The 21,949-nt window shown below is 46.2% G+C and overlaps 1 protein-coding gene across 2 annotated transcripts in view; it reads left to right on the top strand.

Annotated features, from left to right (window-relative positions):
* The window catches only part of MTMR7 (myotubularin related protein 7), a 591,157-nt gene that overhangs the window by 165,688 nt on the left and 403,520 nt on the right, over positions 1 to 21,949 (top strand). For both annotated transcript variants that reach the window (XM_069631578.1, XM_069631577.1), the window contains exon 4: positions 14,622 to 14,779. In XM_069631578.1, coding sequence (XP_069487679.1) covers positions 14,622 to 14,779 — 158 coding nt within the window. The remainder of the gene's footprint in view (positions 1 to 14,621; positions 14,780 to 21,949) is intronic.

The following is a 21,949-nucleotide window of genomic DNA, read 5'->3' on the forward strand; positions in this document are numbered from 1 at the left end:
AAAAGTCGCATTTTTTTGTTGCTTTTTGTTTGAAATGGGGGGGTCCCCCTCTCCCCCCAACCTCCCTTTTATATAAAAAAAAATTTGTTTTACCCCTTTTTTTTTACCCCCGGAACCCAAAAAAAAAACCATATAAATAAAAAAATAAAGAATTCGACATTTTTTTTGTTCGACATTATGTTTTAGACATTTTTGTAATTCAACATTATTGTTTTGACATTATGACTGCACACCCTTGCAGGTTATAAGCAGGGTGGCCAAAGAATAGAGTGTTGCAATAGTACAATGAGGATGTAACCAGAGCAGAAATTAAAAAGACAGAGATGCTCCGGGATATAGGGGATGACCCAACACAAGATTCTCCGCTGAAAATGGCCCCGCTGGCACACAGAGCTGACTTGTGACTCCATGGACAAGGACGCAGTGAGTTTAACCCCAAGGTCCTTGATCATTGAGACTGGCTGAGGAAAGGGGCCCAGGGAGGTAGGCCAGAAAGCTGGTGTCCAAAGAGTATTAGCTGTGGGGTGGGGGCGCGGGTACCACCAAAACCTCGGTTTTATCACCGTTCAGTTTAAGCCAGTTGGAATTCATCCATTCTCCCAAGGCCTCCAGACAGGCACGAAATCTGGCAGCTGACTCATGGCTGGAGAGAACCAGACAAACCAGTATCTGCGTGTCGTTGGTGTAGGAATAACCGAGGAAGCTGTGAGAGGATATCAGTTTGGTCAAAGTCTGGACGTAGACGTTAAATATGACCGAGGAGACGGCAGACCCATTAGGAACCCCACATGATCTAGCCATAGCCGCAGGAAAAAAAGGAGGGAGTGATAGAATTTGAGGTTCGGAGGGGAAGGAAGTGAACCAATCAAGGACGGTGCCCGAGAGGGCGGCACCTGCCAGGCGGCCTAGCAGGACTCCATGATCGATGATGTCAAAGGCGGGTGACGGGTCCAATAGAATCAGAGCACTGATTCGGGCCCAGTCATGAGTCTGCGCCATGCCGTCCATGACACAGACCACGACACTCTCGGTCCCACGTCCTGGGCGAAACCCTGATTGTGAGGGGTGCAAGAAAGAGTATTCCTCAAGAAAAGTGGAGAGTAGTGGACAGACCAGGGATTCAAGAAGTTCCTTCGGGAATGGTAAAAGAGAGATAGGACGGAAGTTAGAAGGGATCAGTGGACCCAACAAGGGTTTCTAACAGTGGGATAACAGTGGCCAGTTTAAGGGAGGACAGGATCACTCCTGCAGAGAGGGATGTATTAACTGCTTCCGTCAACAAATGAGCAATGTGAGGAAGGATATCATTAATAAGATGAAGAGGAATAGGATCAAGAGGGGATGATGACCTGAGCTTAGTGACAGCAGTAGTCCCCTCCAGAACAGAGAAAGTAGGAAACGCAGACCAAGAAGCGGCCGGCGGATGCTCAGATGGCTCAATATCATTTGCTGCTATTTACATTAGCTGTTTGTAGCATTTGCTGCTATTTTAAAATTAGCTATTAGTACTAGTTGCTGCTTTTTTACCTTGGCTGCACCCAGTGGCGACCCTGTGCTACCCCCATCCTGCCTTTCCCCCATCCTGTCACCGCCCCAACCCCCCTCCGCTACTCTTTTCTTCCCCTTCCTCCACAACCCCTATGGCACTCTCTGTCTGTCCTATTTTTCCGAACGGTTTCTCCATTGACTATTCTACCCTTCTCACTAAGTCTGGTAGGAAGAAGTTCAAAAAGGATATTTTGGCCTCTAAACCTGGTCTCCCTATCGCTGACACCTACTCAGCGCTTCCTCCAGACAGACCTTCACCGACATCCTCTTTGTCGTTCCTTCACCAGACCTTTGGACTCCCCATATGGTCTCTGTGCTCTCTCCCTTCTCTTCCTCACCTATTAATGGTGGCACCCAGTGGGAGGCACTCCTGGACCCCTTCCACTCCTCTAAGGTAATCATTAATGTCTACTTTAATGGCACAGTCATGGTCCACGGCCCTCAGGCCAACCTTCTCCTCTTTGATAGACGCTTCCCATGCCTCATCAATTTCCTTTATTTTTCTGCTGTCCCGTCTCTCCCTTCTTCAGCTTCCTTGCTCCCCGTCTGCCTCCTCCTTGGCTACCTTGCCCTCTCCTCCTTTCTCTTTTGTCACCCCTCGAGCTCCTTCTACACCTCTGCAGGGCATACCTCTGTTTTGTACCCCTCCCCGGAAGTCCTTCAAGGATGGCAACCTTCTCCATATTGCCACTCTCAACTCTCACATAGCTGTCAAACACTCCTCTGACATCTGCCGCCTCCTGGAAGAACTTGACCTAGATGACCACGGTCTCACCAAGACAAGGTTCACGGCCAGCTCTGTCACAAGCCTTGACACTCTTCTCCCTGATATCTACCGATCCTCTCCGGTGCCCAGATCCAACCGTTCCGGAGGGGGTGCAGACTTAATCTTCCAGGAGTAGATTCCTGCCTCAATCATTCCCTTGCAGGCCTACTCCTCTTTCAAATGCCTTGTCCGCAGGCTTTCTCTCTCTCTCCTCTCTTACCGTGGCTATCTATCGGCCACTTGGTCAAATCACCTCCTTCCTCTCTGAGTGGGTGGACCTCACCTCCTCCCTCCTGGCCTCGACCACTCAACTCCTCCTTCTTGGAGACTTCAACATCCATCTGGATGCTTCCTGTCCCTCCTCTGGACTCTTCCACGACCTCTGTGACTCTCTCTCTCTCTCTCTCTCTCTCTCTTTCTGTTCTCCCCTCTTGCCAGACTCACTCTGCTGGGCACACTCTGGATGCTGTGATCTCTCCAGACCTTCCCCTCTCTATCCCTCTGACCACTCATCTCTCCTGTAGTGATCACTCTCTCCTTTCCTCCCATCTCTCCCTCTCTACCCTCAGGCCAATCCAACTCCAACACTGCCACCTACCATCTTGGTCATCTGACCCTTGAAGCGTGCGTCAGTTGAGGCTTTCAGTACCACTTTCTCTCCCCCTCCTCCTCTGGCTGACTGACATCCTGACACAGCCCTTTCCATGCTCTACTCTTCTATCTCTGATACTCTTGATGTTCTTGCCCCTGTCTTGAAGATCCGCTTGAAGCCCAAAGCCAAGTGCAACTCTTGGCATGACTTTGACATAGTTACTCTTAAACGCAAGTGTAGGGTGGTTGAGAGGAAATGGCGGGCTTCTTGTGCATCCTCTGACAAACGGGCCTGCTCCAAAGGCAATACCGCTCCTTGTCTGCACTAAGAAGAGAGCCCATATCCAAGCCTGCGTCTTTGTGGCATCTAACAACTCGGCCAAACTCTTTAAAATCTGCAAGGAGCTGGCCAACCCTGCGGCAGTCACCTCCCAGGCCATCTGCATGGCCCTTGCCTTTCATGTCATCTAAAAAATCAAGGACATCATATCTACCCTCTCGTCCTCTCCTCCTCCTTCCAGAGCTGCCAGAAGCACGGAAAGTGCTCTCCTGAGCATTTGTGAAGACCTGCTCTCCAACCTTAATTTAAATATCCCATCTGTCCTCATCCTACTTGATCTTTCTTCTTCCTTTGACACGGTCAACCATGTCATCCTGCTCAATTGCCTCTGTGATAACCTTGGTATCACTGATCAGGCCCTGGCCTGGCTGACCACCTTCCTTTCTACCCGACCCTCCCAGGTCCAACTTGGGTCCTTCCTTTCCTCTATCTCACTTTCTACCTGTGGTGTTCCCCATGGGTCTAACCTCTCTCATTGGCACTTCAACCAATACCTGGCACCGCTTGCCCACTGCATTGCTGCTCTCTGCTCAAACTTTCACTGCTATGCGGGTTGACACCGAACTTGTTTTCAGGCTCCCCTCTGCCACCTCTTCTCCCTTTTTCATTGCTGACTGTCTGCAATCCAGGTGTGGTGCACCGCCAACGACCACTGCCTTAATGCCAGTAAGACAGAGATACTCCTCATCGGCACACCTGCACTTTCCTTTCCTGTCACTCTCTGGCCAGCCTCCCTTGACCTTTTCCCTGCTCCCACTTGCAAGGCTAAGACCCTCTGGGTCATCTTTGACTCCACGCTTTCCTTTTCTCCACACATGTCTGACATCTCAAAAAAGTCTAACTACCACCTGCGCCTCCTCAGAGGTATTCTTCTTTTCCTCTCCTTCCCCAGAAGCTCACTGTCTCCAGAGCTCTGGTTCTCTCTGGGCTGGGCTATTGCAACAGCCTCTTTCTAAATCTGCCTGCAGCCACTCTCCGCCCTCTGCAGCTCATCCAGAACAAGACTGCAAGACTTGTCCTTGGCCTCAAACCCTGAGATTGTATCTCTCTAGCCCTGAAATCTCTTCATTGGCTCCCAGTGGCTGCAAGGATTAAATTCAAGACCCTTTGCATTGTCCACAAGGCTTTCTGGGGCCTGGGTCCACAATACTTTGAAGTCTCCCTCCGTAAATACCTTCCTACTTGAGCTCTTCACGCCTTCACTTCCAACTCCCACAGGGTCAGTCGCTTCTCCAAGCAATGAGTTGGTGGTAGATCCCTTTCCTCGGCTGGGTCCTCTATCTGGAACAGCCTCCCTGCCGCTCTAAAACTTGAGGAGAACCATCTTTGTTTCTGGAAGCACCTCAAGACCTTCCTCTTTGCTTCTGCCTTCGCTCTTCCTCCCCCCAGCTAATCTGTCTGCTTTGGCAGCGGGCACCTGGTTACCCTCTGATATCGGGCCCAGATATGTGCCCTCCCAGCCACACACCCGCACTGCCTCCTGGCAACCCTTGCACTTGGGTCTGTATCTGCTACCCTACAGTCCCCTTCTTGCACTTATCATACACCGTTGTCGACACCTTATTTTCGCACTTACACCTGCTGGCCGCACTACCTGTTGTTGTTCTATCACGTGTTCAGCACTTTCCACTCCTCCCCTACCCCTCGCACTTCCCCCTTCCCTCTCCCCTGCACTTGCACATTCTCAATGTAACTGGGCCTAGTAAGATCATTGTTTTGTCCTCCATTGTTTCCCTTCCCTTGCCTCGTCACGCTCTGAAACACTTGTGTTTGGGCATGATACAAATAAAATATCATATCATATCAATATCAGCCTCAGAAGGAAGGTGAGTAACAGCAATATTCGATTGAATAGAAATTATTTTATCCATAAAACACCTGGACAAGGAATTACACATGGCCTGAGAGGAGGGAACAGGAACCGGTAAGCCAGTAGAGAGATTACAAACCACTTTGAGCAACTCCCTGCGGTGATTCACAGAAGTTTCAATAAGAGGTGCAACGTAAGAGATGTGTATTTCATGGCACATGAAATGGCAAGGTGATACTGCAAGGTGACCAGAGACCAGGCAAGCTTGTCCCTGTGGGTATAAGAGCGCCTCCACTTTCGCTCCATCTGCCTGCGTTGTAGGCAAAGGGCACGCAGACGTCCATGAACCACTGCTGAGAGGGGCGTGAAGATAGCCTCGATGTCTTGAGCAGAGCAAGGCTGTCTGCAACTGCGGTCAGAGTCCTACTTAAATAATTCATGTCCACAGGGGACATCCCGGAAAGTCGGACAAGTATAAAAGAGGTCATGTCAGATTTAGATACTGAGCGCCATCCACACAGCTGGAATAATTTGGCTGGTGGAGCCGATGGCGGGCCATTAATGCCCCAGGTGAAGGGAACAACAAAATTATCAGACCACCGGATTTGAAAGGCCGCAAAAAAAGTGATCTCAGCATCTGCTGAGAAAATCGGGTCCAAGGTGTAACCTAAGGAATGGGTCTGTTCATGAACCTGCTGGGTGTGGGAGAGTTCTTCCATAGAGGACAGAAAGCTTTGAACCTTAAAGTTCTCCACCTCATTGACCTTAAGATTAAAGTCACCCACAATTGTAATTGGTTATTTATAAGGCGCTTAATACCCAGAGGTTTAGAAGCCCGGACCCAGGGATCAAACCTGAATTGCTCCGCATTGTATTGCTACCAAGACGAGCACTTTGCCCCAGAGTTTCCCTCCCGACACAATGGCATATCATCCTGACAAAGACAGTTGCTGTTTACTTGAAGGAGACAAATGTAAAACCTGTTCTTACTCCAGGAGGAGTTGGAACCCATCACTTCTTTTTGTACATTGTTGATACAACTGAACTTTTTATTATCAAGTTTTGAATCTGCAAGAACTGTGTGGAACTTTGTGGCCAAACAGAATTTCCTGATTTCTTATGAACTGTGGAGCAAAACCTTGCTCAAACCTGGGGGAGGGGAATTAACCCAGGTTATGAGAAGAGGCAGTGGCCATATTGTGAATGTGGTTTTATGTTATATTGTTATATATAATTGTTGGATTGAACTGCCATACATTTCCTTATTGATTTATTGAATGTACAAGTGTGAGAGAGAAATATCCTTTAGAGTGTTTTCTTTAGTTTATTTTAGATGGGGAAATCCTTGTCAGGGTAGGGATAGTGACGCATTTGTCCAACCTTTTTATTTAATAAAATGGCTAAAGTTGAAACCTCTTTACAAAGTCGTCCGCCTCACATTTCTTATCACTCACAATAAGTTCTGAGATGCTGGATGGTTGGGGTAATCCAAGGTTCAGGACACGGGCAAGAGGGATAATGGTACTCAACGAGAGCACTAGTGCTAGGTTAAAATCTTGGAAGGCCTTCTCACTGGAGTTGGTAACAGATGGAAAGAGCACCTAAAGGAAGCGCCTGACTTTATTCAGATGAGGAGTTTAGTCCAGTGAGTTTCAGAAAAATTGGGTCGACTGTTTGGGGGAGGGTGACCAGAAAATTGTCAGATTATGAGGAGTGAAGGTGAAGACAGTGGCCGTAGTCCTGTTCGGCAGGTTGAATTGCCAGGAGTTCAGTGGCAGAGATTTGATTAAGAGGTCCAAGTCATTGCGAAAGAGAGATTGAACACTCAAGTCAATAGATGAGAATTATGCAAGAGGAGGTGGAGCAAGGAGCTGAATACAAATGTACTCAAAAGAAAATGAGATTAAGTCATTGGGGAGAGAGGTGGATGGCGTGAGCTCCAGGGCAGCCTTGCCTGAACAGCCATTGGCTAAGGACCAGAGGCAAAGGGAAGCGCCCTCCATAGCAGCTCCATTCCCTTTTTGCCCTTCTTAGCCCTTGGACGCCTGACGTAGACAACCTACAGTGACTGACAAGGTAAAAGAAAACCACCACCACTCGTATTACCTAATATCATACATCTACCTGCATTCCATATTTTGCATTTAGCCTAAATGTGTAAGTTAGACATGGGTTTCTTCTAACTAACGTTACTAAATATGATCAAATTCTGCATACTCAACTGCAAACTCTGAACTGGACACAACCATACCTCTACCGCACCACAACCCGGATGCGCTTCACAACACCCAACCCAGCATAAAACCAAACCATGCACAATCATAGCTCAACACCACATGCCGGCTGCCAACCGAAAATGCACTAATGCCCAGTGACCGGTTTCTCCGAACTGAAGCTGCCAACAGTACCTCAAAGCACTCTTGCTCTTTTCTCTCTCAATCCCACTAACAACCCCTCCGCCCCAACACTCCTTACATTGCAGATCTGCCATTGTGCCAAGAGACTACACCAATGGCAACAGTGTGCGGTACAAGATCTCATAACATTAACATCATTTGCCAGTTTTGGCATCAAATGCACAGTTCTTCCACCATATGCTCAAGCACTTCTGTGATACGACTGTGCTCTTCTACCATACAGCATACTCTCATACCTTTAACTGACAAGTCTTACTCCATATATTCAGGTACTGGCAGAGACATCACTATAGACCATGTTCGTGAGTAATGGGTTAATGACAGGCATCGTTTAACCTTTCTCATTTCAAAATGTTCTTCATGTGTGTTTGCATCATGCTCAGGTGATTTTTGCTGCCGTTTTATATATTACGGTAGCGTTACGGGTACTTTTTCGTGTGAAAATGTAGATTTTGGCCAGTAATGGGTTAATGACAGCATATTGGTGCACCTTTCTCATTTCAAAATGTTCTTCATGTGTCTTTGCATCATTTCCAGGTGAGTTTTGCAGCCGTTTTATATATTAGGGTAGCGTTCCGGCCCGTTCCGGGTACTTTTTCGTGATAAAATGTAGATTTTGGGCAGTAATGTGTTAATGACAGCATATTGGTGCAACTTTCTCATTTCAAAATGTTCTTCATGTGTGCTTGCATCATTTTCAGGTGAGTTTCGCTGCCGTTTTATATATTAGGGTAGCGTTCTGGCCCGTTCCGTGTACTTTTTCATAATAAAATGTCGATTTTGGGCAGTAATGGGTTAATGACCGCATATTGGTGCACCTTTCTCATTTCAAAATGTTCTTCATGTGTGTATGCATCATTTTCAGGTGATTTGTGCTGCCATTTTATATGTTAGGGTACCGTTCCGGCCCGTTCTGGGTACTTTTTCATGTGAAAATGTAGATTTTGGCCAATAATTGGTTAATGACAGCATATTGGTGCACCTTTCTCATTTCAAAATGTTCTTCATGTGTGTATGCATCATTTTCAGGTGATTTGTGCTGCCATTTCATATGTTAGGGTACAGTTCCGGCCTGTTCTGAGTACTTTTTCATGTGAAAATGTAGATTTTGGCCAGTAATTGGTTAATGACAGCACATTGGTGCACCTTTCTCATTTCAAAATGTTCTTCATGTGTGTTTGCATCATTTTCAGGTGATTTTTGGTGCCGTTTTATATATTCAGTAGCGTTCCGGCCCGTTCCGGGTACTTTTTCGTGTGAAAATGTAGATTTTGGCCAGTAATGTGTTAATGACAGCATATTGGTGCACCTTTCTCATTTGAAAATGCTGTTAATGATTGTTTGCATAATTTTCAGGTGACTTTCGCTGCCATTTTATATATTAGGGTAGCGTTCCGGCCCGTTCCGGGTACTTTTTCGTGATAAAATGTAGATTTTGGGCAGTAATGGGTTAATGACAGCATATTGATGCACCTTTCTCATTTCAAAATGCTCTTCATGTGTGTTTGCATCATTTTCAGGTGATTTTTACTGCCATTTTATATGTAAGGATACCGTTCCGGCCGGTTCCGGCGCGTTCCGGGTTTTACACACACCCTCCAATCTCTAGCGTGGTGGAAAAAGACTGGGGAAGGCAAGTCGATTGGTGGAAAATGGCACGGGCTGAGCTCTGCACACACTGAGCTTCCCTAGCTTTTCGTTTTGTTTCCTGCTTTCCCGCACAACTTTGGAGTAAAGGGGGCATGGACTGCCAATCGGTAATAAGAGTCACTACTGTCGTCCTAGGATGGGTGCAATGTCTTTTAACTTCCATTGATCTTAGACTATCATTTGCAGTGGCGTGCTTCGTTATGAAGGAATATCCCTTATCAGCTCTCAATTATGCAGAACGGCCCACTGGCTCCAGCTGTACTCTTTGCCCATGTCATTTATGGACACACCCAGGATCCATCTTCTCTCAAAAGTGTAGGAGCACATACTGGCGTTCGGCAAAGATTTGCACTATCCCCGAAACACACCATGTACGAATCTAGGTGAAATGGACACAAATTGTAATTCGAAAAGGAAACTGCTAGAAACATTTGTTTGACAATATGTGTTCGAAATAGTATTGCTTACAAAGAGAAAGTCAAACTGTTTTGAAAAATAAATGTTCACATTTGCTATGTCGGTCCACAAAGAAATGGGTGCATTTCAATCTTAACAAAAGTTGATTAACTTTTGATGATGCGAGGAGGGTAAGGGCCCCTATCCAATGCCTCCTTTTTATCTTTTATTTTTTTCAATGTGTGTACTGGTTCATTTCAGTTTTTAAAATGTAATGTTTTAATATATATATATATATATATTCAACTAACCATCGTTATTCATTTTAAACTGTTTTAATTATACTATTCTGAATTCAATAATTTCTATTTTTTCACATATCCTGCTATTTGGGCAAATTACATTTTGGTCTATTTCAAACACATTCGCTTTTACCACCATGACCAGGTCCCCCTTTGCTGACAGGATTATTTAACCCTATAACATCGATTTTCTTTATGTCGGCAATACAGTTACACGAACAGCGAGAGTATAGGCAAAAAGTGGGAACCTACTTAACAATCATTCAAGACTTGTTTGCCAATAAGAAACAGTGGGCCTCATTCCAAGTGTGCCGGTCCAGTAACAACGGTGCTGGTAAGACATTGTTACCAGACCGGCACACTACGGGTCTGCTTGCCGGAGTTGCTGTGCCTGGCAAGTTGGACCCTGCCGGGCACAGTAGCCACGGTAAGCAGACCTACACGGAAGCACCAGCACTGTTATTAAGGATGCCGGTGCTTCCGTGTTCCCCAGTGTTCCTGTTGGACTCAATGGGAATGGGGATTAACATTTTCCGGCGCCTGACTTCACGGACCGTCAGGGTTGTAATGCCCCAGTGTTTCAGTAAAGCCAGGCGACGGAACAATTCACAAGTCCGGTGGCAGCCTGCCGGTTTTACCGACACGGCTATCACCGGACTTGTAATGAGGCCTAGTGTCTCTGACCCTTTTGCTAAACTAAACTGGCCCAAGCTATTCTACCTTTCAATTGGCCACTCAACACTTTTAGAAAGTGTGAAACATTGGTGTCTGCCTTTGATGCCGATTTATCATTCCTACCTTAAGTTGACTGACTGTGAAAGCCTTTGCCACCATTTGATCATGCATGCAGGCCAGTCGCCTAATGTTGTCAACCCTGAACCGCTTCTCCATCCTTCAGGCCAAATACAGGCATTTAAGTGTGAGTTATTCAAAGCTTCTCCCTTCGACACTTCTTCTTCAGTCATCTCTGTCTCAAAGAATTCTTCCTGAAAACCAGAAAAAAGCTGAGAAATATTGCGGTCTACTGGCTGCCATGGCCATAAATGGCCCTAAGGTCTTACAAACACACTCAAAAATGTATAAATATTTGTCAATACTAGACCATATTTAAACATAGTTTGTAATATCAGTGCTGTTTTACCAGACAAAATATAACCTATGTGTCTGACCATAACAAAAGTCAATGGTCGCTTTTCAGTGAACGTCGTAGAAAAATGTATGGTAACGTACTAGGTGAACTCTGGAAAAAGTGAACTGTGAAAATGTGCAGGTCACACTAGCTTGTGTACCCCGGCAGTAGCTCACGCTGAGATCTGGAAGCCCATCAAAACCCCACGATAGAAATAGTAAGAATAGGATTTTTAACAGAGTCCTTGCACTAGAAACAATATTTCAAATATTTCTATTGTCGAGGCTGGAAACGTAGGACAATATTTTTTAGTGTGGGTATGCTGGACTTTCTACTGCACAAAGCACAGGAAACCATTTTTCTGTTTCCATCATGCGCAGGATTCGTGGAAATGCCCTGCTCCAGAATTTCTTTTTTAATGCAAGTGATTGCAGTTGCCAGAAATTCAACTACAATATTTCAGTAGATTTCATGCATTAAACCTGCATGTGCTTACAAGTTCTATTTACAACCTACATTTTGGTTGCCCTAGTGATAGACAGATGATCCCACTCCTGCAGTGAGGCGTTTCAGCACCATGCGGGTATTACCCCTCCTGTGCTTAGCTCCCTTGGCTATAAAGATTTGGTAAGCCCTAGAACTTCAAATTGACTGCAATTCAGGAAATTCGGACTTAGCATGAATAGGCTTACCCACGACTAGTATAGAATAATGTATATAAACTCAATGGGGTCTGTCCTGCCTGTTCAACCACAGGTAAACCCTTTAATATCACCCATTGCCAAATGCCAGTGTACTGGTTAGAAAAGGAGATCCTATACCTCTGTGTATCCAAAAGCCAACGTTTGGAAGAATATGATTAATCATCAATTTGACCAATGGCATTCTGAAGCTCGCAGCCCACTCACCCCTCTCCAACAGACTAGGCCCCTCCCCCGGATGGTTAACTATGGTCTCAAATCCCTCAAAACCTTAAACCATGTCCTGGATCGCAGATGGCGGGCGGGCCCTTCGCCACAAAATAGAGCCTTTAAGGCCCGGCAGATCAAAGCATGCAAGGCAGAAATTCATAAGGTAAAAAATCCTTCAACTGGAATAGAATCGCTAATGCCCCCAACACCCACAGTGAACTCCACAAGATCCTCTTAGAATTCAAGGCCGCTCTTTAAACCCCCCCTGGGCAATCCCGCTCCCACGCTCTGTGATTCTCTCTCTGACCACTTCCACAACACAGCCCTGGATAAAAAACTCGCCATTGCCTATAAAATAGCGTTAGCCTGCACCACTCATTTGCATCCACTTCCGGGAAAGCAAACCCGCTATCCGTCCACCCGCTTTTCTCTTCCTTCTCTTCTCCCACCCTGAATTTCTAAAGCTCCTAGCTAGCAGCTGTCCTGAAAAATCCCCTGAAGAGCCCTGCCCTCCTTTTCTTCTAAAATAAATCATCGACTCAACCTGCGTAGCAAGATCGATCATCAACTCATCCTTCACTTCAGGCATTTTTACAGCAGATTTCAAGACATCCCTCTTTACCTCCTTCTACTGGCCAACTAGAGACCTATCTCAAACACCCGCTTCTCAGCCAAACTAATAGACCAAATAGCCTACTTCCAGCTTTCCCTTTTCACAGAATCTAACCATCTCCTGGACCCTGCCCAATCTCAATGCAGACCCCTGCGAGGAACTGAATCTTGCTTAGTCTCCATCTGGCAGGATCGCAAAACAACCTCCAGCTCGGAAGTCTGTGCCCCACTAATCCTTCTTGACCTCTCGGCGGCCTTCAACACCAATGACCATTGCAACCTCACAGGCAGACTCCAATCCCTCGGCATCTGGGGTGCTGCATTGAAGTGGATCTTCTCCTTCCTCTCCAGCAGATCCAAAATAATACACATGCCTCCCTTCTCCTTGACTCTGCGCCCTGTCAACAACTGAGTTACACAGTGCGCCTCTCTCTCACCCCTGCTTTTTGACCTCTATCTGAGCCCCTTCCCCGGTATCATCCGCTCAAATGGTCTGACTTGCTACAACTACATAGATGACACCCAAATCCTCTTCAGGATCCCAAAGGACCCCTCCAACCCCCCCCCCCCCCCGACTCCCCACCCTGATCTGGCTCCTTGTCTCTCAAAAATTGACCATTGGATGATGATGACTAACCATCTCCCTCCTTCTCGACCCTGCAAAATCTGAACTCATTATCTGCGAGACGACTGCCTTCTTCCCCCAAACCACCCTTTGACCGACCTCTCTAGGGCCAGCACCTGCTACCCCCACCACAGTAAAGAACCTTGGATGCACCATGGACACAGATGTGACACTATTACACCACATCAACTCTGTGTCAAAATCCTCCTATATGCACTTACGCATCCTCTGACACATCTTCCCCTATCTGACATTCCCACACACAGTCGCTGCAATCGTGAACATCTTCCTCTCTCGCCTAGACTATGCTAGCTCCCTGTAGCTGGGAGCCCCTGCTTCTCAACTCTGAAAACTCCAACAGGTCCAAAACACTTCTGCAAGGCTCCATCTTGCCCGAGGTCCCAGAGAACACATTACACTTGACCTCTGTGTCCTTCACTGGCTACTTATCGGGCACTGGTGCACCTTCAAGGCCATGTACAAAACCCATCGAGCCCTGCACAATGCTGGCCTGGAAAATCTATAACACAAGCTCACCTCCTACAGGCGCAACAGAAAGCAGAGATCAGGCACAGCGCTCCTCCTTGTCATCCCACCAGCCAAATCAACCAGAATGGGAGGGGAAGTGGAGGGAGTCCTTGTCCGTCCAAGCACCCACCATATGGAACTCTAGCCCTCTAAGCATCTGCTGGATTGACAATCCCTTCCCCTTCCGGAAGGCACAAAATTATGATATTTTATTTATATGACGCCTGTACACAAGTGTTTCAAGGCGCGACCTGGCTCTTCCCCTCAGCACCCTAACAGACCTAGTCCACCTTCAGCGATGAACATTCCCACCCGACAGGCAGGTGGGAGTTCTGATAAATCACTTGAGGAGACCACAAAACAGCACAGAGCACGCACAGAAAGAACTCCAGTCGATCTGCATGGTATGGCCTGCATTCAGTCAACAACCGAACTACATACCAATCGCACTTCTGTCTCAATTGAAGATAGTCGTATTATCCCTCCAGGGGAACGGCCACCCACCCTCATCCGCAATGACTCACTACTCGATTGCACATCACCTCTGCCACTAGAATGTAGCTAAGTCCCACAAAAAACATTCAGTCTAGCTGGGCACATAGTCAGTCTCCTTGCTCTCCAGACAGCTCATCACAGCACCCATTCACTAGCAAGATCTCCATGGGCCGCTAGCAGGGACTTGGGCATCCCTGCACACCTACGCACTGGCTAAAAGGCACACATGCATTTAAAAATCATCTTATCAATTCTCATACATTGGACTTCGCTCCTCCAATGGCCGTTCACCCAAAGCACTTTGAGGCCCTACCAATGGCAATAGGCATTATACAAATGCCATATAACATAACCTACCATCACTGTTGACAGATCCCCTATTCATGTGTATTAGGTAAAATCTCTAAATATTGAATAAGCTTTGAATGAAAATCATGTGATGTTGTGCTTACTGACAGACCGGAGTTGAGTATAAAGTTTCTTTATTTCTTTCTATTCCAGTTAGGTACGAAGAACTTTACTGTTTCTCCTTTAACCCAAAGCTCGACAAAGAGGCACGGGAACAAGGCTGGGCACTGGTTGACATTGGTGAAGAATACCATCGCATGGGAATTCCCAAGAGCCTTTGGCATTTAAGTGATGTGAATAGAGACTATAGAGTGAGTAATGGTTGATTTGGAATCGTGCATGGATCGACTGACTGCCTGAATGTCCATAATGTTTTCTGACAAATAATGTCCAATAACCTTTAAACCACAACATGGTTTATTTTAAGTAATATAAAATAATAACAATTCAATCTACTAGCTATTGCCGGCGTAACATATGCCGTTCTAGCATATCTTAAAGGTCAATATCGTGCAGTAATTCATAGGGTCACTTCTGTTGCCCTTCTTAAATATCGGAATTACCACTGATGGCTTCCAGGAAGGGGGCGTAGGTCCCTGTGACTTATTACTGGTAATTGAAAAGGCTACACTTATAGGAAACTGTCTCCTTTTGAATTTGAAAGGCATATTTGTATCACATGAAAAGAGAGGTATGCACGGTATAAGAACAACATCTAAATTTAATCCATGGATTACACAGGCCGCTGTGATGGCATACGATTGCATTGTAGCATAATTACAGCACTTACTTTCAGTTTTAGCTCCTGAAGAGGCATTCGTCCTGCAGCGTTTCGCCCTTTAGAGATTGAAATGTTGAACTTGTAATTGACTGTTCATTGACACTGGAGCCGCTGTGGCCTGTGTGAAGAGAAGTGGGGGTGGAAAGAAGTAAATTGAAATTATTCTGAATGTTTGTGATAATGGAAGGTGACCACGTAGAACCGTGCACATTCTGTTTGTTAAAATGATAGCTGTTATTGAACTGGAAGGGCACACAGAGGTGCACTTTGCCATTTGGACAGCAGAGGGCAACCTAACACTGATAAATTGCATCAGCTGAGTACGGAAACCTACCCAAGTGCTATATATATATATATATATATATATATATATCCTCATTACGAGGTTGGCGGCACTGGCGGGCTGCCACCAACCCCATAACACTGTTTCCGCCGCCTGAGATCCTGGTGCCACAGAGACATTATAGGATCTCAGACGGCAGACATTTTAAGTCCACATTCCCAAAGAGTCCCATAGAGACGGAAGCACCGGCACTGTTGCAAATGGTGCCGTTGCTTCTGTGAAAACTATGCCTACCGGGACCGATTGCGCCCAGCAGGTCAGACCCTGCCAGGCATCGAGATCCCGACAGGCACAGTTGTAGTCTGCCGGTCCAGAATGGGTGCCGGTCCGTCACCACCGGCACCCTTATTTCCAGACCGGCAGACTTGTAATAAGGCCCATAGTGTTGCAGTGGAAAATGTGGGGTTTCATAGAGGTTTTTTAGAGATTTTAAATTCACCTGCCAATGAAATCTGTGTTAAACATTAGGTCTATTCAATCATTGGCCATATCATAACATCAGTAGTAGTACTGTAGCTGTTAAACCCTATTTGCATGTCTTCAGGCTGTTGCTAGCATTTACAGGTGTTTTCTATAGGTCAGCAACACGCGAGTTCTGTGTGCTGCTAATTTGGATTTCTTTGGCCTAACTGCTTTTTTTTACTAACCTTTTCAACATCTTTGGTATTTTATCGATGTAGTGGAGTCATTTCTTTTCCTCTAACACTTTATTTTGTGCACAGTGAAATCCAGTTGCTGTTGTCACAAATATTCCAAACAGCATATTCTTTTGTGTCTGTTCAACCAGCTGATTTGTGGCCCATGAACCAGCGCCTTCTCAGTTCACCAGCAGGATTAATTTCCCCTCAGTTGGTGCACATTAAACCTGCCACCTACATTGATGTGGCACATAAATGCATTTTTATTCACAATTTAGATCCACTGGAATGAATATTGAAGGGTGATAAATGGCTCACTGAGTATGCACAAAAATGTGACTTTATCTAAATCCCCTTTAAACACACTGTCTGTGTTACTGTTGTATGACGGCAATGTCTGTGGTTTGTCTGTGATTTTAGTTCACCCACTAAGCTGTGCCTGGTGTTAGCGTATGCTTTTTGTGACGAATCCCAAGATGTAGTCACTTCTCCCCGAGCAGGAGCCCCTTCCCACGAGGCCAGGGGGGTGAGGCCGCTACCCGATAGTCCCCCTGGGGCTGGTATTCAGTGGGAGGATCTCATAGGAAGAGACAGCCCCTCTGGGGACAAGGGAAAACACAGTATACACACCCTCCACCCTTCAGGCCTTAGACCCCACTTCCAACACAAACGCTTATAGTGAGAGTAGGCCCATGTACCTCTGTAACATAGGTGAGATTGGCATAAGCAAATGTTCTGGGACGAAGAAGATCCTTGAAAGGCCTGATGGTTTGCCTGACCTAAACCCTGGGATGAGGTGGCCCATAGGAGGAATAAGCTCTGACATGAAAACTACAATTACAGGTGTTGATGTTGCGAAGGGTGGAGCCTGCACAATAAAAGAAAAACAGAAGAAGGACTGTTTGTCTTTACTGTGCGGCAGACCCGGAACTTTCAAATCGCGTCCAAAGAAGAACCAGGCAGAGCGGTGGACGCAGGCGAGCAGCCGTGGAAATCCAGAGTAGGTCGAGCACAAAGCAACCTCCCTCCCAGACATTATGGACAGTGCACGGGGCGGCAGTGACCAGGTGGACTGGACGGTCTGGTGACCGCATCAAGACTGCAAAGCAGGTAAGCCTAGTGCAGACCCAAGAAACCGATGGACTGAGAGGGAAGGAACAACGCTGGTGTTGTCGATACCAGGAAGAACCGAAGTGCTACCTGATCCCAGTGGCAGGTACGGCGAAGTTTGGTAGGGATGCATGGAAGGCAGTGAGAGGGTCTTGCATCAGAGGAACTGTTTTTTGGCTCAGTGGCCTAAGAAAAACCACTGACCACCAGATAGGAGCCTGGGGCCCAAAGCAAGAGGCGAGGCATCTTCCTCATAGCAGTACTTGGCGAGAGAGTAAGCCAAGTGTGCCGGACCAGAAACCGGAGACTGGGACCCAAACCAGAAGGCGAGGTATCTTTCTCATGGTCCTACTCAGCAGGAGAGTGAACCAAGTGGGCCAAATAGAAGAGAGTGAGAAGACAGGGTCTGGGATCCGAAATTAGAAAATAGCACGAGCCATCTTCCTCGTTGCAGTATTTGGTAAAGAGAGATACCATGCAAGTCTAATCAAAGAAGGCGAGAAGCCAGGGTTGTGGACCCTTCTAACCTTTGAGAACTTTGTATTTGAAGCTACATGATACATAGACCAGGGAAAAGGAGTCATTCCCTCCGGTGGTAGTGAACTGTGAAACCAAAGTGAGAGGGAGACCAGCGGAAGGGAGTCATTCACCGGTGAGGTGGACTTGTGCGACCAACTAAAAAGATACTAGAAGGGAGTCCTTCTCTTAGTAACTAACGTGTACAAACCTTGAAGCCAAGATACCAGGAGAAGAGAATTATTCTCCTGGTAACCAAGATCAGGGTAAGGGAAGCATTCCCCCTGGTTGTGTTGAACTGTTAAAGCAAAATACTAGGAGAAGGGAGTCCTCCTAGTAACCAAAGTTGTCAAGACTTTCTGATACAGGCTGTTAGAGAGCTGCTTGAACTTTACCTTTTGTGTTTTGACCTGGAGTAGGGAGCCATTCCCCTAAGTAGAAGCATATACTTGGAAACAAATGTCTACCTCCACTCCAGAAGAAGGGAGTCATTCTTCTTGACCAAAAAGGTCTACTTTATCTTTAGTTTAGTATTGAGTCTGAGGGACAGAAGTAGGGTTTTGACACAGGACTGTGGACTATTGATTTACACTGACATTCTGACAGGCCCATTAGTCTTTTAGTGGAGGCTGGGAAACCCCTCTTAGAGTTGGGGAAAGTTAGTCTATAGCAACTGCTTTGCCACCTGTTTGTCAGTCTCCTCCTACTGCACCCTTGCGCTGTGAACATATACTTAGCTTGCATATTATTAAAGTACATTTGAGAGTTCAGTACATTGCAAATTATCTTATTGCTACTATGCCCAGTTCTGTTTGCCCTATACTTATCCCCTAGGGAAGGGATTAGAGCATGTTGCACAATACATTTTTAAAAACGGACACCAAGCAAGCGCTGTACCCAGTGGTATCCGACCCACATGCTGTCTGGTTTTAGCTGACAGCTGGACCAGCTCAAAAGGAGCTCTTGATGTTTCCATTTTTTGCCATTATCTTTCCCTGACACACATTGGCTAAGCCGGCCTTTGTTCTGTTTATGCCGTTAAGTAAAGGATTTACCAAGTACAGGTCATGTGACCATCTTTTTTCCTGCACAGGCCAGCACACCCCTAGAGTGTTGGGGCCAGTCCACTCTTAGGTTCTCTGCCTTCTGTATTGCACTTTCCTACAGATTACTTTAGTCACTGTTGAGGCACTGAGAGGAACGTTTTGATCAGTTTCAATGGGGCCTTAAAGACTTTGTCGCTACTGAGAAGAAAAGACGTCTGGTGAGTATGTCCTCTTTAGGCGATTTGTTTCCATATGATGCCAAATCTGGGACGTTCTGCATACCCAGTTTTTAATGCCACCTTATGTTTCATTATGAAGAATAGATGGCACTGGGATAGTCTTTGGTCCTAAGGGCTCAATTAGCCACACCAGAAATCTATCAAGGAGACCATTGTCCGCGACCCTGTATTCTGACCCTTTGTGGTTCAAGTAAAGCTCCTTGAACTGAATTCTAGATCTAGCAGGCATCTAATGCAGGTCCTTTGGATGGATGTAATAGGTTCAGGCATCTAATGTAGGTCCTTTTGGATGGATGTAATACGTTCACTATGCCTTAAATTGAAACTTTGTTTTGCTTTAGCTTTTTGTAAGCAATGCAGTCTTTTTTAATACATATGTAGACAAGCCCAACTATAACACATTGGCATCATTTATTTTGTATTTGTGTCTTAGCCAAATCATCGCTTTTCACAATAAAACAGCATTTATATACAGAAATAAACAAATATACAGCATAAAAACAGTGTATACACAATTTCATAAGGATAATAAAAAAACAGAAAGGGAGAAGAAACAAAAGTGAAAAGAGAGATTAAGATTAGACATATTCCCTCCCCACAGACCATCGTCTAAGAGTAATGGCAGATACCGACATTATGCTCATCATATCTTGATTCGAGGGGGATAGAGATACTACTGTATCGATGCCACACCCCTCGACCTCCCCTGAGGCAACTTTAGAACTTTCATTGGCAGCTTTGTTGAGACTTCATAGCGCCTGTTATTGAGGTCTGATTCAGCCACCAAAATCGCTTCCACCGCCAATTTATACTTTAGACCTATTTCCACGATGGTCACACAGTCTCTACCCGGAAAACGTACAAATTCTATATCTCCACTTTAGAGTAGGTAAAGATCTGGGATTTTCTTAAAGATTTCACTACGGTTCAAAGCCCTCTGGTTTCCCACTTCTTTGTGGATTTAATCCAGAGCCTTGGAATTGCATAGGAACGCCATTCCATGTCCGCCAGCACTCCATTTTGGCTTAATCATGCCTGGCCAGTACAACAACTGCTGAGATTCTGTTGGCGTGGTTAAGAAATGGAAAGAAATGTCCAAGGCCATATAGATGTAGTAGCCTGCTCGAACCACTGCTGTCACCTGGGCATTCATAGTTTGTTCCTGGTCGGAAACAACACTGAGGTTTCTCACTTCTCTTACTTTAATCTGATAATTTCTGAGTTCTACAGGCAAATAGCCTGAATTCCATTGATGTTAGTCTAGACCTACCAGGAGCATCTCAGCTATGCATGGGGTAGTGTGAGATACCTGAATGTGTCTCCCTAGCTAGTCCCCGGGGATCTGTCATCCAGGTGGCCAGCACACTGCCATTTCTATTGGATCCAGTTCCTCGGGGTAGACCAGTGAGGGAGGATCACCTGGGTGGAGGGTCCTCAGGGAGTGGGACACCGATGGGTGAGACGCGGTATCCTCCTTCCTTTAACACCTTTTCCCCATCCTCTCACGTAGGACATTCCAAACCACTGCCCCCCCTTTTCCAACATAAACACTTTCCCGCAACAGACTAACACCAGAGCCATTTACCCGACATGTCCCAATACAAGGGTCAGGCAAAGTCAGGCAATTGATCAGAACCACACACACCTGACCGCCCTTTCCCTTCCCCACAGGGATAAAAGATGTAGCCAGCGAGCACAGTACGAGCAAGGTGAACACGGCAGACAGCACAACGCCACAGCTATGCAGGCACAGCAGTTCAAGAGAAGGAGAAAGGCGTCAGGAATCGATAGGTTGGCGAGGAGAGAAGTGACCTTGCCCTTTTCATCCCAAGGCCCCAGAACCTTCGTGGAGCATGAGTGTCTTGCAGCAGACGTCAACGGTACACGGGGCAAGATTATGCCGATAAGCAGGACCGAGGGAAGCTCCCGCGCCCGTGGTACCGGCCTTGACTTCAGGAAAGCCAAAAGCCAAGCGGTTCATCACAGCTGGTGAGTCGAGGGGAGAATCGATAAGACCAGGCTGTGTTGAGTGAGAGAATCACAAAGTGGCAAGTTTGAACCAAGTTTAACGAAATGTGTAAAAAATGTAAAAAGTGTTAAGGGGAGACAAGCTGCAGAGGGAAAACCGGCACCACGTGGGTGCTAATTCAAGAGACTCTGGAGATCCCCATCAGAGCGAAACTACGGGTACCAGAAGGCCATAGTAGAGTCTCCGAAAGAGCTCAGTGGTCACACAGGAGGTCTAGTAAAATCCCTGTACAAGCGAAAGACTTTGATCTGCAAACTATGCAACAGTAAGGGAAGTGAATCCTGCATTGAGAGAAAGCAAGGGAAGTGAATCCTGCACCAAGGGAAGCGAATCCCAAGAGGGGCAAAGTGAAAGTCCCAAGAAACAGTGTTTTGACAAACGTAAACCCTGTCGAGGGATGTCCGCCGGAACTGTTTAAAAAGACATTAAGATTTGTGGAATACGATAACTGAAGGGTCAGCTCCTAAGAGAGGGGGGAGCATGGGGTGAATCCATTACCCATCGAACTTTGGAAATAAACTTTCATACGGTGAAGGAACTTTTGTTTTTTGTTAATTGAAGACATCAGTTCCTCAAAGGCAAGCGACTTTCAAGTGAAACGAGACTTGGCCATCGATTGTCCTAAAAACTGCCATTGGAACTGTCGTCTTGATTGATTGATTGATTGATTGATTTATTTATTTATAGAGCGTTTTGCACCAAGGCGCTGTCTTGTGCTGGATTAGCCAGAGACTGCACTGTGCTCCAAGATCCCACCTTACCCTTTGCTCAAAACGTGG

This window comes from Ambystoma mexicanum, chromosome 6q (assembly GCF_040938575.1).
Source record: "Ambystoma mexicanum isolate Mex_15411 chromosome 6q, UKY_AmexF1_1, whole genome shotgun sequence".
Classification (NCBI taxonomy): Eukaryota; Metazoa; Chordata; class Amphibia; order Caudata; family Ambystomatidae; genus Ambystoma; species Ambystoma mexicanum.